General features: G+C 30.3%; 3 protein-coding genes and 1 long non-coding RNA gene across 6 annotated transcripts in view; 1 reads left to right on the top strand and 3 right to left on the bottom strand.

The window, feature by feature from the left end:
* LOC102673494 overlaps positions 1-1,947 on the bottom strand; it is a 3,040-nt gene extending 1,093 nt beyond the window's left edge. The window contains exon 1 of the long non-coding RNA XR_420590.2: positions 1,194-1,947. This is a non-coding gene — a long non-coding RNA (uncharacterized LOC102673494). The remainder of the gene's footprint in view (positions 1-1,193) is intronic.
* LOC102673579 (actin, clone 205-like) overlaps positions 1-5,827 on the bottom strand; it is a 7,940-nt gene extending 2,113 nt beyond the window's left edge. The window contains exons 1-2 of one of the 2 annotated variants that reach the window (XM_006607721.2): positions 5,536-5,827; positions 3,980-5,111 (exon numbers count right to left, since the gene is read on the bottom strand). In XM_006607721.2, coding sequence (XP_006607784.1) covers positions 3,980-5,082 — 1,103 coding nt within the window. In that variant the 5' untranslated portion in view covers positions 5,083-5,111; positions 5,536-5,827. Of the gene's footprint in view, positions 1-3,598; positions 5,112-5,535 lie in introns of those variants that run through there. The other variant, XM_006607720.2, reaches the window with a different exon arrangement.
* The window catches only part of LOC102674059 (DNA-directed RNA polymerase III subunit RPC1), a 34,526-nt gene that overhangs the window by 8,568 nt on the left and 8,911 nt on the right, over positions 1-17,047 (top strand). Inside the window, exons 2-9 of the mRNA XM_006607723.2 lie at positions 8,717-9,107; positions 10,309-10,651; positions 10,877-11,195; positions 11,260-11,484; positions 11,631-11,994; positions 12,079-12,240; positions 12,360-12,614; positions 12,686-12,879. Coding sequence (XP_006607786.1) covers positions 9,097-9,107; positions 10,309-10,651; positions 10,877-11,195; positions 11,260-11,484; positions 11,631-11,994; positions 12,079-12,240; positions 12,360-12,614; positions 12,686-12,879 — 1,873 coding nt within the window. The 5' untranslated portion in view covers positions 8,717-9,096. The remainder of the gene's footprint in view (positions 1-8,716; positions 9,108-10,308; positions 10,652-10,876; positions 11,196-11,259; positions 11,485-11,630; positions 11,995-12,078; positions 12,241-12,359; positions 12,615-12,685; positions 12,880-17,047) is intronic.
* The window catches only part of LOC102673880 (replication factor C subunit 1), a 5,560-nt gene continuing 1,835 nt past the window's right edge, over positions 13,323-17,047 (bottom strand). The window contains exons 7-17 of one of the 2 annotated variants that reach the window (XM_031509254.1): positions 16,884-17,044; positions 16,368-16,781; positions 16,137-16,302; positions 15,782-15,997; positions 15,218-15,444; positions 14,793-15,127; positions 14,278-14,496; positions 14,004-14,177; positions 13,806-13,881; positions 13,519-13,695; positions 13,323-13,442 (exon numbers count right to left, since the gene is read on the bottom strand). In XM_031509254.1, coding sequence (XP_031365114.1) covers positions 13,332-13,442; positions 13,519-13,695; positions 13,806-13,881; positions 14,004-14,177; positions 14,278-14,496; positions 14,793-15,127; positions 15,218-15,444; positions 15,782-15,997; positions 16,137-16,302; positions 16,368-16,781; positions 16,884-17,044 — 2,276 coding nt within the window. In that variant the 3' untranslated portion in view covers positions 13,323-13,331. Of the gene's footprint in view, positions 13,443-13,518; positions 13,696-13,805; positions 13,882-14,003; positions 14,178-14,277; positions 14,497-14,792; positions 15,128-15,217; positions 15,445-15,781; positions 15,998-16,136; positions 16,303-16,367; positions 16,782-16,883 lie in introns of both variants that reach the window. The other variant, XM_006607722.2, reaches the window with a different exon arrangement.

Raw genomic sequence — 17,047 nt, 5'->3', positions numbered from 1 at the left:
GTGGGCAACACCGTCTCCGCTCGCCGCGACTCCTCCACGGACCGTGATGAGGGATAAAGCATAACGACGAGGCGCGCGTGTGCCAAAATTATGCCTGCTGCTTCACAAAAGGACGAACAACTTTACACACGGACAAAGACCTCGAATATGTATATCTAAACACGATGATAGATAGGCCATTCGCCCTGTAAGCGTATTTTTGGCACTCGTGATTAGCTGAGTTAGAAGAATTTTTTTGATTTTTTCGAGGGGAAAAAATCGCGTGCGCCATCATTTACGAAAAGATTGGTCGAAAACGGATAGAAGAACAGAAAACATTTCTTGCGAAAGTTTGTTTACTGCTACGAATAATTTTAAAAATTATAGGAAAACTTTTTTTTAATACTCGATATTCTGACTTACTTATATCTTTTATAATATAAAATAGCAAATTATGTAATATGAGTAAGTAGATTTTAAAATAGATTTTGTAAATAAGGAGAATGGATATAGATTGTAGAATCTTGATATCCGATGATTTATTTCACTCGTGATTCTAACGATAAGTCTCATGAAATCTTTTATGATGATTCAATAGGTCTTTTATTCTTTATATTAAAATTAAATTTAATTAATAAAAACTAAATATAGTAGAAGTGTATGATATTGGATACTTTCGGTTAATAATCTTTTAAAAAGATTTATATTATTTCCAATTTTATTAACTAGATATTAATAGATCGAAAAAATCGAAAAAAATAATTATTTTAATGTTTTAAAATATATTAAACTTAATACGAAAGAAAATAATAATCGAAACGTTAATCTATGTAATAAATATTGAAAAATATCTATATTATTACTATAATTCAAGATCAAATATTTTTATTACTTTTCTCTCTTTAATATACGAACGCAATTAACTTTCGATACTATTTCAGATACGAGACACCGGAAGGAAACTCGACCGCTCCCTTAAAAGTCTACTGCCACGCATCCGAAGCTTTCTTCTACTCGAACAATCGATCGAAACGCTTGACAATGGAATCGATCGCAAAGATATGGAATATTATACAATGGAATCGATTGAAATCGAATCGAGTATATATCGATGTATCGATATGGACGATACGTCGAAGGATTGTCGAAAGTAACCGATAGTATCCGATAGATGGAGAAATGGATCGTTTTCCAGAGAATAGTTTTCTACGTACCGTGCACGGGACAGAGTTGGAGTGGCGTCTGTGCCTCCGGAGCGTCCCGACGTCGAATATATGCTCTCGTCACGACGCCCCCGCATTCTCGTGGGATGGTGGTTGCCCGACAGGCACGAAAAAGGCTTGCCTCGCGTGGCGTCGCGACGCTCGCCCAACTAGGCGGCCCCAGGCCCTAAGCGGACCGAGGAAAATGCGCCGTTTTGAAAATCTTCGATAACGTTTCTTCCTGTAGGTACTTCTTCTGTCATTCGAATTTTTTTCTTTTCTTAATTATTCCTTTCGTCACCAGAGGGTAGCCTTCTCGCGAGTTCGTTTCTGAAAAAATTTAAGCATTGTTCCTTCCTCTCCTATTTAGGAAAGAGATGATAAATCAGTGATCATAGATCGAATTATTCGCGAGATCGAAGAATTCGTGTTGCTCTTAATTGCTTCTTTCTCTTTGTCAAACACATTCGTTTGATAGTTAAGTTGAGAGTATATGTGAGGTTAGTTCTCGAAACTACCGATATACGAAGCGAGTTTTGGTCTTGTTTCATTACGGAAGTGGATTTTCTCTCGTTTTGTTTGAGACCAAAGTGTCGTACATAACGTAAGAGGTGGATATGGTTTGCGTGGAAAATGATGGGGATGGAAAGTGACAGCACTGATTTATCTTGTGTGCAAATAGATTTCTGAGTAAATTTTCAGTGAGCTTGCTCTTATATATATTCTTCAAATTCTGATAATGTTTCAAAATTCTCTATTCTTATGATAAATGTCTTTTAAATGGATAAAAATAAGATGTAATTCATTCTTAATTATATTAAGTAATTTTAGCAAAATCGTGATTCCAATTTAGAATACAGTGAACGTATCAAGAATTTTCAATGTAACGTAGACTATTTTATCATGAATTTCGTTTGTATTCTACATTTAAGCATTTATTATTTTTTATCCATAAACTTTGTTTGAATTCTTTAATTAAAAAATTATCTTTGTAAGCATTTTCTCGATAATTATTGCTTTTTTTATTACTTTATCTCATTACTTGTATTTCATGTCTATGAATTACAATTTTTTTCATTTTTGTACACTTATCGTACTTATCAATACGTATTATCTATTTCAAAAATTTTTATCTATTTCTCGTAATCTTTGATCTAAGATTTTCTTTTCTATCGCTATAAAAATTTTCTTCAACGTTTATTTAATCTATCAATGCGATGCTTGTTCTCTTCTTTCTCCCAGATATCAGAGGTAGGAGGAATATTTTGAGATTACGCATCTGGACTAAAATAAATCTGTAGCTCTTTTATCGGTCAACTATACGTTTATCGACGGAAAAAGCTTTCGAGGAATGTAGAGATTCTTCTTTAGCGAAAACTCTCGATTTTCAAGATTCGAATTTTCAGGATCGATCGAACTCCCCTCCAAAAATGAAGATTTTGATTTTTTTTAAAAAGTATGTCCGTAATGTTGGAAAAAATATATATAATGGAACTGTTCAAGAGTAAATTAGTCACAATAGGCCAAGGTCATCCACGGTTTGTTCCACATCATAATAATAGTTATTTTAAAACTACTTGAATGCCACCTTTTCTCCGTTCTCACAGACATATTCTTCGGTCTTGAATATCGCGAAGAAAGCAGTAATTTTTTTTTTACGTAAAAAGCACGTATAAAATATATAAGAAATAAAAATTCGAATATTTGATAATAATTAATTATATATAGAATTCTAATGAAAACGAGGGTTATGTTAATGCTTGCTCTCGAAAGATATTTCGATTCTTGATCGCTTATCTCCTAAATTTATTTATAAGTAAATTCAATAACGATGACGCGAAATACTTAATTTAGCACGGTGCAAAAGAACAACGAAATTTATATGTAAATTTTTTCAACGTTTCTAAATATCTATATATATATATATTTTTTTATGCAACGATTTACGTTACAGGTATTTCATCGATATACTTAAGAATACAAAGAGATGGAGGAAGTGACGATACAACTTTGAACAAGAATATGGAATATATTAGAGAGAATTAAAAACGTCGGTTATATACCAACGCATTGGAACTAAAGGATATAAATAATGGTATGAGAAAATGTATATTTCATTTCACTTTTTGATATATCGTATATAACAATATATATACTTTATAATATTTACAAAATAAATTAATATTGATGGTGAATTCGATTAGGAAACTAAGAATAGATATAAGGCATATTTAGTTAGAGGTGTAGGAATCTCGCGTGAACAGTGAAAAAAGCGCAGCCTCCCACGAAGTTGGTCCAATTCCTCCTGAAAATTCTGTTTCTTCCTTTGCGTGTCCAGAATGTCCCTTTCACGGTCGAAAGATACATTTGGTAAGTAAGATTAACCGATTCTACCATTGTTCACGAATTTTGTTCCACGATATTGAACAAGGATTGGCCACTCGCGAGCGAGCTCTGTATCGAGAACCAACACCTTTGCCAGCTTCCTCGTCCAAATGAAGTGATAGATGAGCATGACTTCGTTAGCCATCCCACGGACATTAAGAAGTCAATAGTGTCAGATTGTCGTGGCATCTAGATGGCCACAACGATGAATATTCGATGAGATCTAATGATGATCCATATAACGTGATATTTCAGTAACGTTGCTTTATCGCAGCATGATAATTTCTTAAAGGAAACCGATGCTAGATCATATATTCGATTTCCTCCAAGTCGGTTAATAATTCTTCGATATTTATGCGACGTTGCTATATCGTCGACGATACTTTTAGAAGCATTTACGGTGGACAATGCCAGGGCCGGACTCGTCGTACTCCTGTTTCGAGATCCACATCTGTTGGAACGTGGACAGGGAAGCCAAGATGGATCCACCGATCCATACGGAGTGCTTCCTCTCAGGGGGAGCGATGATCTTGATCTTGATGGTGGACGGGGCCAGAGCAGTGATTTCCTTCTGCATACGATCGGCGATACCAGGGTACATGGTGGTACCACCGGACAGTACGTTGTTGGCGTACAGATCCTTACGGATGTCGACGTCGCACTTCATGATGGAGTTGTACACGGTCTCGTGGATACCGCAGGACTCCATACCCAGGAAGGAAGGTTGGAACAGAGCCTCCGGGCAGCGGAACCTCTCGTTACCGATGGTGATGACCTGTCCATCGGGCAACTCGTAGCTCTTCTCGAGGGAGGTGCTGGCGGCCGCGGTGGCCATTTCCTGTTCGAAGTCCAGAGCGACGTAGCAAAGTTTCTCTTTGACGTCACGGACGATTTCTCGCTCGGCAGTGGTGGTGAAGCTGTAGCCTCTTGCGGTAAGGATCTTCATGAGGTAGTCGGTCAAATCGCGACCGGCCAAGTCCAGACGGAGGGTGGCGTGAGGAAGGGCGTAGCCTTCGTAGATGGGCACGGTGTGAGAGACACCGTCTCCCGAGTCCAGGACGATACCGGTGGTACGACCGGAAGCGTACAGGGACAGCACGGCCTGGATGGCGACGTACATGGCCGGACTGTTGAAGGTCTCGAACATGATCTGAGTCATCTTTTCGCGGTTAGCTTTCGGATTCAAGGGAGCCTCGGTGAGGAGGACGGGGTGTTCCTCGGGGGCAACGCGGAGCTCGTTGTAGAAGGTGTGGTGCCAGATCTTCTCCATATCAGCCCAGTTGGTGATGATACCGTGCTCGATAGGATATTTCAAGGTGAGGATACCTCTCTTGCTCTGAGCCTCGTCGCCTACATAACTGTCCTTTTGACCCATACCGACCATCACACCCTGATGTCTGGGTCGACCTACGATCGATGGGAAGACGGCGCGGGGGGCGTCGTCTCCGGCGAAACCGGCCTTGCACATACCGGATCCATTATCGACAACAAGGGCTGCTACTTCGTCGTCGCACATTTTGCTGCTTTTCTACCGTTTTTTTTTCTCTGAAAAAAATATTTACAATCGCTAGCTTGAATATCGTTTTACTACATACGTTGCATAAGAATAATTCACTCGTTCGTTAAAAAAAGAGAAACGAAATAATTCGAAAAAGAAATTTCTTCGATATACTAATAATTCTATCTACATTTCAAAAGAATTCGAATTTTTCACTTATTTTTTCTACTTCACCCTAAGAATCTCCCGCACTCGATAAAGTACATATCCATTCACGTGACAATTAGAAAATTCTAAAACCTATCGATTCTTTTTTTTTTTTCTTTTTTTTAATCACTCGTGTCACCACAAAAATAATCGATCGATTATTATTACACCACGCGTCTTCCTTCGAAGCGTCTCTATACGAGTATACGAAATGGAACGTTGAAGAGAGTTCTAATAAAGCGAGAATTTCGCAGAATTACCAACCGTGGGGATGAGTTGTGAATCGACGGGCGGCTGAGGAGCGGCTGAGGCTCGAGGGCGTCGCGACGCCAGATATAACATCCGCAGCGTACGCGACGCTACCGAAGATGGGCACGCGGGACGCCTCCAGGGCTGGCCACCGCCTCTGCCCACGCGAAAGCTTCGCGTGACGATGTCTGCGGATCGGACACGCCACGAACCAGGAAATCAGTATAGCGCCAATGTCAGAATCTCAGGCAGAGGGTGGATAGCGATACGAATTTGGACGTCCCTGGCCGTCCGAGAACAGCGGTGAGAATTATATGGCTGCCTCCCACCGACTCTCCAACCTTACCCAAGTAGCGCATAATCGTGGCTAGAATTAGTTTCTACGTTGATCCATCTGTCGATGGATATCCGTGATTTCCGTTAGAACGATTCTCAATATCCGATCGAATCGTTTGTTTCCTCCCCCTGTATAACATCTTTTATGCACGAGCAAATTCGATTTCGATCGATATTTGAAAAATCTTAATCTCGGATTTATTTATGATTCGAGGAAGCAGCCTCCTTCTACCACGCTTCTCAACGGGTCACTGGCTCATGCGGCAACCAAATCGAGACATTGATGATGAGGAGCCACTTGAGACATCAAAATGATTTAATGTAAATCGAGGATCTTGTTAAAGAGTCGATTAATCGTGACTAAATGTTAAAGTTGGTACATGTCAAAGTTGGAGCATTGTAAATAGCATAAAGTTATATTTTAAAAAGTTTGTTAAATAATATTCTTCTAATTTGTATAGGTACGTGATAATTATTAACGTGTTTACATTTGCGTGTTTTCGCGTTGTAAAATTGTTGTAATGCTGTTAAAACGCGTACAGGAAATTTTGTTTTAGTTTCGAAGCGAGTAATAGAAACCATAATTGTTTATCGCGTTAAATTTGTTACACTCGTCATATTGTGTACGAAAATATGTGTGTGTGTGGAGTAATGGCGCGTTATTACGTAAGATGACTCTCTTCCAAATCAGCAAATTTTCATAATTCGAGCAAATATATATCTCGTATATCATTTTTGAAAATTTATTGAAAATAATTCTAATTTTTTTAACAGTTTTGATTATATATATATATAGCATTATTTGTTTTTATCACTTGCGTGAATGTGGCAAAAACTATATATAAAACTATTATTGGAATTATTAGTGGAATTTTTGCCACTATTAATAAGGTATCTTTTATAATAAGATTCACTGTTCTGTTGTGTCTGACTCATGAAGGATGCATTTCACTTATTTTCAACATTCATTGTCAGTGAACACGGTCAAATTTTCATCGTCCTTTTATTTTAAATATCATTCAATATTTTTTTTTTTTAACATACGAATTATGATTTTTAATCAATTAAAATTACTTTGTACTTTTTTTAATAAAAATTATCGAGATTAACAAATTACATGAATGTATATATTAGTAAAAATTGCCAAATAAAAAATTTAATTCGTCATTATTGAGATTTATTAAAAATCATTGAATTATATTCACAAATCTGATTTTAGTAATTTCACGAATAATGCTTTTATTATATCGAGCGTGCTATTTTAAGTATAATGTATGTACTTACATATATATACGATGTATGTATGATGGATACAACTGCAACATTTCTGCAAGATATACTCTTTTATTTGATATTAATAAATGATATTAAATTATTAAATATGTTAATGATATAATTAATTTGATAATTATATAATTATATAATTTGTTGCTAGTTTCTTAATCTCTTAAATTGAATGTAAATAAGATAGTGTTTTATCGGAACAAAATTAATTTAATACCTTTTGACATTCAATTTGACAATCATCTATTATTAATATTAGAGTAATTTATTAGATATTTTATTATATAATTTGATATTTTTTGATAATTCAATTACAGTTATCGATATACTTGTTACATATATATTTTATATTACATTACAAATTAATTTTAATTTGCCATAATAGTAAAAGAATTATAAGCGAATATTGTTTACAAACTAAACCGATAACTTGAAACTCTTTGCATAATGAATCATCTCTCACGAGAGCAAACAATTTTAACATTATTCCTTCATTATGTATACAAAGATAACAGAACTACTTATTAAATAAGCAATAATTAGGCAACAATAATAAGATAAAAATTATTTTTAAACGATATTGACGAGTTTTCTATAAATCCAATGTATATCATATTAAATTTTTTATCTTCTTTAATGATACTCTTTTACAAATTTTTACCGTGTCCAAAATATCAGTATTTAATAAAGATAAAATTATCTTATCCTCGTCTGATCAATAAAAATTAAATTAAAAGTATAAATTGCAATGATCTCAAAAATTATAATTTTAAAAAAATCATTTTTCTAAAATCTATATATGTATATCAAAAATTTCTTCGTCATTAGAAAATAATTGCAAAATAATTTTGATTTCTTTGTTCCATTCTAATGGAATAAATTCGTAGTTAATGGATGTCAGACAACTCGATTCATAAGTACAATTATCGTCATATTATTTATCGTGATTACGAGACTTTTTACTCTTCAATTCACGTAACGAGAGCCCTTGAAATGAGTAACGAATATGGAGGATGACACGTTCCCGTGGAAGTGTATACGGAACGGTGATTGTCCGAGCGAGAGTCAAAGAAGAAAAAAACTGGAGGACATTAGAGCAAAACACTCGATGCAAGGACACGCTCGTTGTTACGAATCGAGAATGTAAAACTTGTTCGTCGTATGAGAGAATGAGATGAGAGTTGGTAATGACAAGCAACTGAGTCGTCAATTTCGATCAATTATAAAAATGATTGGCAAAAGAATCAATCAAAATTTGCTTACAGGTTTAATTCGAAGAATATTACGTATTCCCAAACGTTTTATGACGTTTCATTATTATCGCGAAACTGGATAATAACGAAGAAAAATAGAAAAGGAATAATAAATGTGTTCAATAACGAATCGAGTGGTATGTGAAAAACTGATTTGATAATTTGTGTATCTTAAGTTATTGTGAGAAAATAATAAACTGTTCATTGTGATTTTTTCAGAAAATTATAAATGATATATTATTTGGTGGATTTTTTTTTTTTAATAAAACTTCAATTTCAAGATTCTAGCATAAAGATAATCGGGAGTTAAATTCAAAATCGAGATCTATGTATATATCAGTTTTAGTAAATATCAAAGACAAAAAAAAAAGGCAAAAGGATATTTTACAATTCCCATACTCGATGAAAAATGATAAATTCATCGATTCATCGAAGAGCAAACATGATCCGGCACGAATATATTGTAAACGTTGTTCTTACTGGAGAAAACATTAAATCGAAAGAGTGGGGGTAATGCATAAAAGTTAGACGTATCTCATGATTCGACATCACTCGTTGAGTGTTCACCGGACAGTAGGCAAGTTTTGTTACGCGAGGGAACGGTATTTGCCTAGACTCGTGAAAGTTGCTCCTTGACCGATTGTGGTAGTTGGTCAACTGTTTTATTAATTCGTCGAACTTCAGCGTCGAACATCGAAAGGAAATGTTACGCTCGTAAGTATGGGAGAAAAAAAAATTTATTATTTTTAACTTGTTTAAACAAGTTTGATTTCGATAATATTATAACAATTGTGACAATTATGGATTACATGCATTTTTATAATATATAATTCTCAAATATGAAACAGATTTTTCTTGCAATTTATATTTTTATCATACTTTTATATAATTTAACTTAACTTATTGATTATTGATTAAATTTTACATATATACAACTTAACGATTTAATCTAACAAGAGAAATCATAGTATCGATATTTATTCTTGATAATAATCAGATAATATCCACTTTGTAAAAGAAATCTCTCATTTCAGTGATTGAAGTAGTCTAAATATTATATTTGATTTTTATATTTGTTTCACGTATCTTTCTACATACAATTATTTATATATTTTGTTTTTATTAAATTTATTTTAATTAAGAAATAGTTTTTTTTTTAAATTCTTTTGAATAAAATTAATTAATTAAATTTTACAGTCAAACAAAAACATAATCGTATCTTATTATAATATAAAACTTATTATAAGATAAAACATTATCTTATTAATTCTTTTATAAAAATACAGATATAAATGAAACGCTTACATTTATCTATTTTACTATTACTATGTTATTTTGTTATTATTTATATTTCTTTAACAATATATCGATCGTACGAAAATCAATCGAAATGAAATTAAAATTTTTACTAATCGTAAATAGTAATGTACTATACACATCGCTTATGTATCTATGTATCTACTATCTATATTTTTAAACGAAACACAAATTTGTTTGGAAATTAATTTCATTATTCTTATCACGTTATAATATTACACAATTGAAGTTGTTAGAAGTCATTATCTTATTTTAGTTGATTGAAAAATTCAAAGATCGTAATTGATTAAAGCATTATGGTCTGGAGCATGACGCGATATTATCATTCAACCCTTTTATTTATATTGCCATAGGCATATTATAAAGTAATAAATACTATTATGCATCTGCATCTCTAAATTTTTTTTTTCTATTTGTAATATTCCGAAAAATTCATAAAACTTTTTTTTATAAGTTGTAATGTTCTACACATTGTAACCTCTCAAAGGAAATCGTAAAAATTATTGAAACGTTTATTTCTATTTACGAAACGTTTTATTATTATTTTTATCTGCAATTATTTATGTTAAACATTGTAACGTTATATAAAATTTTGCAGACTGTTGGTGGCGTTATTTGTATCGCTAGTATGGGGAATATCAACATCTCAGGATACGAATAAGACTGATAACCTGATAAAGGCTAAAGAATTTCTAAATAAACTCGACAAACAATATGCAGAATGGAACAATAAGCTAACGCTCGCCGAATGGAAATATGCATCGAATTTGACTAAAGATAATTTAGCGGATAAATTGAACGTATCTTCAAAAGCGGCACAGTACTTTAAATCCGCATGGCAAGAAGTGAACCAATTCCCGTGGAAGGATATTAAGGATGAACGTATCAAGAGACAATTCTCGAAGCTTAGCGTTCTAGGTTATGCAGCACTTCCTGAAAATGTAAATATCTCTGAAATTTTAATAAACCAAAAACTTTAACAAAATCTTAAAATAATGTCAGAAAGTATTGATATTTAAAGAAGTGTGAGATATAAAAAAAGTCATAATAATAATTGTTCAATTTTTTTACGCTTTTATCTTTGTTCAATGAAAATTCCATTTTACGTTGCCTTAAATGCGATTTTAAAATGTGATCCATAATAATTAATTGTAAGTTTGTTATAGCTTTATCAAGAATATGAGAAAATTATAAGTGAAATGGAAAACATCTATAGCACTGCCAAAATCTGCGATTACAATAATCGAACAAAATGCGATCTCGCTTTAGAACCGGAATTAACGGATCTTTTAAAAAAGAGCCGCGATCCTGAAGAACTGAAATATATTTGGACCGAATGGAGAAATGCCACTGGTAAAAAAGTGAAATTTTTGTTCATGAGATACGTTGAATTAAGTAATATGGCTGCCAGATTAAATAATTATTCTGATAACGCGGCTTATTGGCTAAAAGATTACGAGGCTGATGATTTTCCTGAACAAATCGGTGAGTTAAAATATTTAATAAAATTATTAAAATTCGATATCAATTTGTCATAAAATATTTTTAGAGACACTCTGGCAACAATTGAAACCACTTTATTTACAATTGCACGCATATGTCCGTCGCGAACTTCGAAAAAAGTACGGTGAAAATATCGTTTCGAAAGATGGTCCCATCCCAGCACATTTGCTGGGTAATATGTGGGCGCAAAGTTGGAGTAACATCGCAAATTTTACTACTCCGTATCCAGGAAAACAAATGCCAGACGTCACCGATGCTATGATAAAGCAAGGTTTGATTAACATTAACATATATGTAAATTATAAATTATAAATAAGTAGAATTATAAATAAAAAAATATGAACAAGAAAAATTGTTTAACTCAAAAATAAAACATATAGATAGATCGTTTTAATTTTTAAACAATGATTTTCTTAGGATACAATGCGACAACTATTTTCCGTGTTGCCGAAGATTTTTTCACTTCGATCAATCTCACTGCAATGCCGGATCTTTTTTGGGAACGATCAATATTGGAAAAGCCAAAAGATCGCGAACTAATCTGTCACGCTAGCGCCTGGGATTTCTACGATGGCAAGGACTTTAGAATTAAACAGTGCACTGAAGTCACGATGGAACACTTGTTAACCGCACATCACGAAATGGGTCACGTGGAATATTATCTACAATATAAAAATCAACCCACTTTTTTTAAAGAAGGTGCGAATCCTGGATTCCATGAAGCAGTTGGTGACGTTATAGCACTTAGCGCATCTACACCGAGCCATCTAAAAACTATTAAGTAAATAACTTATGTCATGATATTAAAATGAATATGAACAACTTCAAATATTATTTTTTAAATAATATAAATATTATATTTTAGATTACTGGATGATGATTCAACTGATGTGGAAGCTAATATTAATCATCTTTATTTGAAAGGCCTTGATAAAATCGTCTTCTTACCATTTGCATATGCGATGGAAAAGTGGCGCTGGAGTGTATTCCGTGGAGAAATCACGCCAGATGTTTATAATTGTTTCTGGTTAATAACTTTAATATTTAAATAATATATAGGAAAATTACAAAAAAAATTATAAAAATTTATTCCTTAATATTAAATAATATTTCTTTTTAATTTGTAAATTTTAATTTAATAATTAGGTGGGATATTGCTGAAGCTTTTCAAGGTATTGAAGCACCAATAACTCGATCAGAAGATGACTTCGATCCTGGTGCGAAATATCATATAATAGCAAATGTCGAATACATTAGATATTATGTCAGTTTTATAATACAATTCCAATTTCACAAAGCTCTTTGTATAGAAGCAAAACAATATGATCCGCAGAATTCAAATTCAAAACCATTACATAAATGTGATATTTATAATAATACAGCAGCAGGAAATTTGTTAAAGTAAGTCTTCATTAAATTTCTATTAACTCAAGGAAACAATTATTAAATGAATAATTATTATTATGATATAGATCAATGTTGGAATTAGGTTTTTCTAAACCTTGGCAAGATGCAATGGAAAAAATCACTGGTCAAAGGAATATGGATACTGCCGGACTATTGGAATATTTCAAACCATTAACAGATTGGCTTACAGAAGAAAATAAAAAAACTAACGAATATATTGGATGGAAATCTAAATCAAAAGGTATATATTTTGACAATCCAATTCATATTTATCTATATAGATTATCGATTCCAGAAACCAAAACAAACACAAAAATTGATATATAAAAATGTCAGTTTATTTAAAGCGTAAATATCAGTTAATTATTATTTTTTAAATTTTATTTCAGGATGTGCATGAATCTTGGTCTAATAGGCACTAGAAAAAAGATGAATAAATAAAAATAATATAAATATAATATATGAATAAAATATGAATAAAACAAATAAAAATAAATTTTTTTGAATATTATTATTTTAAAAAAAATATTTGTCTATCTTTACGCAATAGATATATTAATGAATGATTTATGACATCATTCTTTACAACAACAAAATTTTCACAATAAATGGAAAAATATATAAGTATTATAAATCTAATAATAAATAAATACATTACAAAATGATAAATTTTTCAAATAAAAATCACATTCCTTTTTTATAATATTTGCATTATTTTGCTTTTCCTCGTCCTCTTCGGCGTTTAGAAATATTATCAGTATTCTTTTTGCCTTTCTTTTCACTTTTTGATTCCATATTTTTACTTGTGCCAGGTTTTTTTGTCTAAAAATGTATTTTAATTAATAAACTAAATATTTATAAATATAAATTTCATAATGTGAAATATTTTTTAGTTAACCTTGATCATTTTATCTGTATCCATATTATCATTTTGATCAGAATCTACTTCTTCTTCTTCCTCTTCTAAATCTTCTTCTTGTATATTTGTTACTGTTTTCTTTTTTGATGTACTATTCACTACATATGGAAGAACTACAGAATTCTTATTATATGCTCTTGTAAAGGCAGCTTTTACCTATAATATAAATTTATTTTTTTTTCTTTACTTAAGTATATATAACTTATATATACTTAAGTATGTATAAAATTATTAAAAATGATTTAAAACTTATAAATATGACATACTTTACTATCTATAACTTGCATTGGATCTTGCTGACCAGGCCATAAAGAAATTTCCACTAAAGAATCTAAATCTTCTCTATTAATAATAAAAATAATAAAATTTGATAAAAAAATTTACAATTATAAAAGTATAATTATATAATTAATATAATTAATCTTAATTAAAAGTTAATCTTCATGAAATAATGAAATATTAACCTGAGTAAGTGATAATGATTCATAACATCTATTGCAACAGCTATATTTTCAATACCATCAACTGCTAAAGGTCTAATAATGGTATTTCTGAGATATTTAATGTAATCCAGATTTATAGCCTCTTTACTCGCATTAGTAGTCAAACGAGCATGTAAAGTGATTTCTTGCATTAAACTGAAAATCATATAAATCATAAAAATTTATATATAAAATATAGAATATAAAATACGTAGAATATAAAAGAATTATAATTAATTAATAATTATGATATTACCGATTAAATTTACTGGCTTTTGAATTACGTCCAAGCCAAGCTGGAAAATTAATCTGACCACTAATATGACCAGACATTGCTGCCCCAGGTATAACAGAAGAATAACAAGCTTGTATCGGTAAAAGAGACCAGGCATTATTACTTCTTATACAATTTTCAATTATATCTCCCAACGCTAAACTCTCAGCACTTTCAGCTATTTTTTCTAATAATTTATTTCTATATGTAAAATAAAAATAATATTAAATGAATGTAACAATATAAAACAAATAAACTATGCAATTGATTTTTTAAATATTTAAATATTTTTTAATATTTTTTTTTAAATAGATAAAGATTTTAAAATAATTTAATTTTTATTCAAATTGTTAATTTATTTTATATCAAAATATTTGTTTTGAATTAGATTCCAATTATAAAATATCTAAGTATTTGGATATTTCATTATCAATAGCTTTATTTTATCTATATAAATAGGAAGAAAATTAAATATATCTTTTTATTTGAATACATACTTTGGTGTTTCAGGTATAACCAGTAAATAATTTTCTTGTACAAATAATGGTGCTATATTATAATCATGGAAAAATAGATCACATTTCTCATTGAAATTCATATGTTTTTGTTCCTCTGCAGAAAATACTTGTTTTACAACATCCCAAGAACCCAATTTCAGATCTTTATTTATATGTTTTTTTCCAGATTTCTCTTGAAAACCAATTTGTCCAACAAATAATGCTAAATGATTTATAATTTGCCGAATATCCTGATTAGTTGATTCAATTAATAAATCAAGATCTTCATTTGTGATATTAATGTTTTCTTTGAAACATATAGATTTCATTGCAGCCTATGAAAAAAAAAGTAGTAAAATAAAAAATACATAAAACAAATATTATTAACTATTTCTTTGAAGTTTTTGAAATCCATATTATTTTACCCTAATTTGTTCCAATCTAGGTTTTGAAAATCGAAGATCAAATGTGTAATTAGCAAGTGTTCTCATTTTAGAATGGCTTCGATCATTACAAATACAAACAATAGGTATATCAGTTAATTTGATCAATTTAATTAATTCTTGTAGACCACCACGATCTTCGTTACCAGCCATTCCATCCACTTCGTCCATTAATAAAACATGTTTTAATGATGGTTTACTTTTATTATCTGTAATATAAAATTAAAAAATACGAAAATAATTTTATATGAAAAAATATATATAAAAGTATATATGATATTTTGAATATATTTAATCAAAATTTATTAAATATATTTTATTAAATATATTTACAAACATACTATAAAATTTAAAAATATTTAAAAATAAACATAAAATAAAATTTAAAAATATTAGTTATCAGATAGAATATTAATACAAGACAGCAAATGAAATTAATTAATTCAAATTCTTTTAAAAATCTTTCATTGTAATATAAAGTAATTGATTTACTAACTATTAATCATTTTAAAATCATTCAGGAAATAAATTCATAAGTAAATATACCTTGAAAATAATTTTTTAATGTAGTATTAGATAATAATTCTGTTACTTCTTCTTCTAGAAGTTTTTTACTTCTAGTATCTGATGCATTAAATTCTATAAGATCAAAACCTAATTCATTGCAAATAACTTGAACAGTTGTCGTTTTTCCAATTCCAGGAGGACCAGATAATAAAGCTGCTTTAAAGAAAGCTCCATCACTGTTTTTTGCCCATGGATCTAAAGTAAAAAAAATAAATTTTCAATTATTATTGTTAAATAATTAAATATTGTTAAATATTTAAGTTAAGAATATTATGTTAAATATATAAGTTATAAGTTATAAGAATATATTTTATATAAAGAATAAAAAACTTACTAGGTTTTATATGTTTTACTTGACCAGATTGATTTTTATGCCAATTTATTAACCAAGCATACAATTTTTTAGCAATACTTTTATCTCCTTGTTGTCCCAAAATCTGTTTCATAGTTTTTGGTTTATATTTTTCAACCAATGCCTGCGTTGATATTTTACTATTTATCTAAAAAAAATATAAGCAATATAAAACTAATAAAATTATTTGTATCGTATTCAAATATTCCTTACATCTTGTAAAATATTTGTTTTTATATTTGTTTTTATATCTTTTGCATCATCAATTTCTTTCTTGTCTTCTATGAGTGATCCTTTGAATTCAGTATGTTTCTTTTTAATTGGAGATTTTATTTTTATATCTTTAGTATCATATTCTTCTTTTTGTAATGACATTTTTAATGATGTTTCTATTTCTTTCTTGCTTATTTCTTTGTGTATTTCTGTTAAATTTTTTGTTTGTTCATTCGCAATAACTTTTATTTTCTTTGATGGTGATTCTTCTTCTAATTCTTCAGATTTTTGCTTTAATTTATCTTTTAATTTTGTACGAGATTGATGTATATCATCAATGCAACCTATAGGGCGTGTACGTATCAGATCTAATAAGTCATCTTCTGATATTTTTTTTATATTTAAACTATCAGCCTAAATATTTTTTAAATTATTAATAAGAAAAATTTTTAATAGACAATTATTTTATATAAAGTTTTAATAAATTAATTATAATTATATAATAATTACTATTACCTTTGATAATTTTGAAGGACCAGCTTGATCACCTACTATAATATAATCAGTTTTCTTTGTAACTTGATGTAAAATTCGTCCACCATATTGTTTGATAAGTTCTTCAGCTTCCTCTCTTTCTAAAGAATCTAAAACTCCAGTTATTACAAAACTTAATCCTGCTA

The sequence above is a fragment of the Apis dorsata genome, unplaced genomic scaffold (genome assembly GCF_000469605.1).
Source record: "Apis dorsata unplaced genomic scaffold, Apis dorsata 1.3 scaffold_11, whole genome shotgun sequence".
Taxonomy (NCBI): Eukaryota; Metazoa; Arthropoda; class Insecta; order Hymenoptera; family Apidae; genus Apis; species Apis dorsata.
The sequence above is the reverse complement of the archived record's forward strand: the minus strand, read 5'-3'. Positions and strand labels throughout refer to the sequence as shown.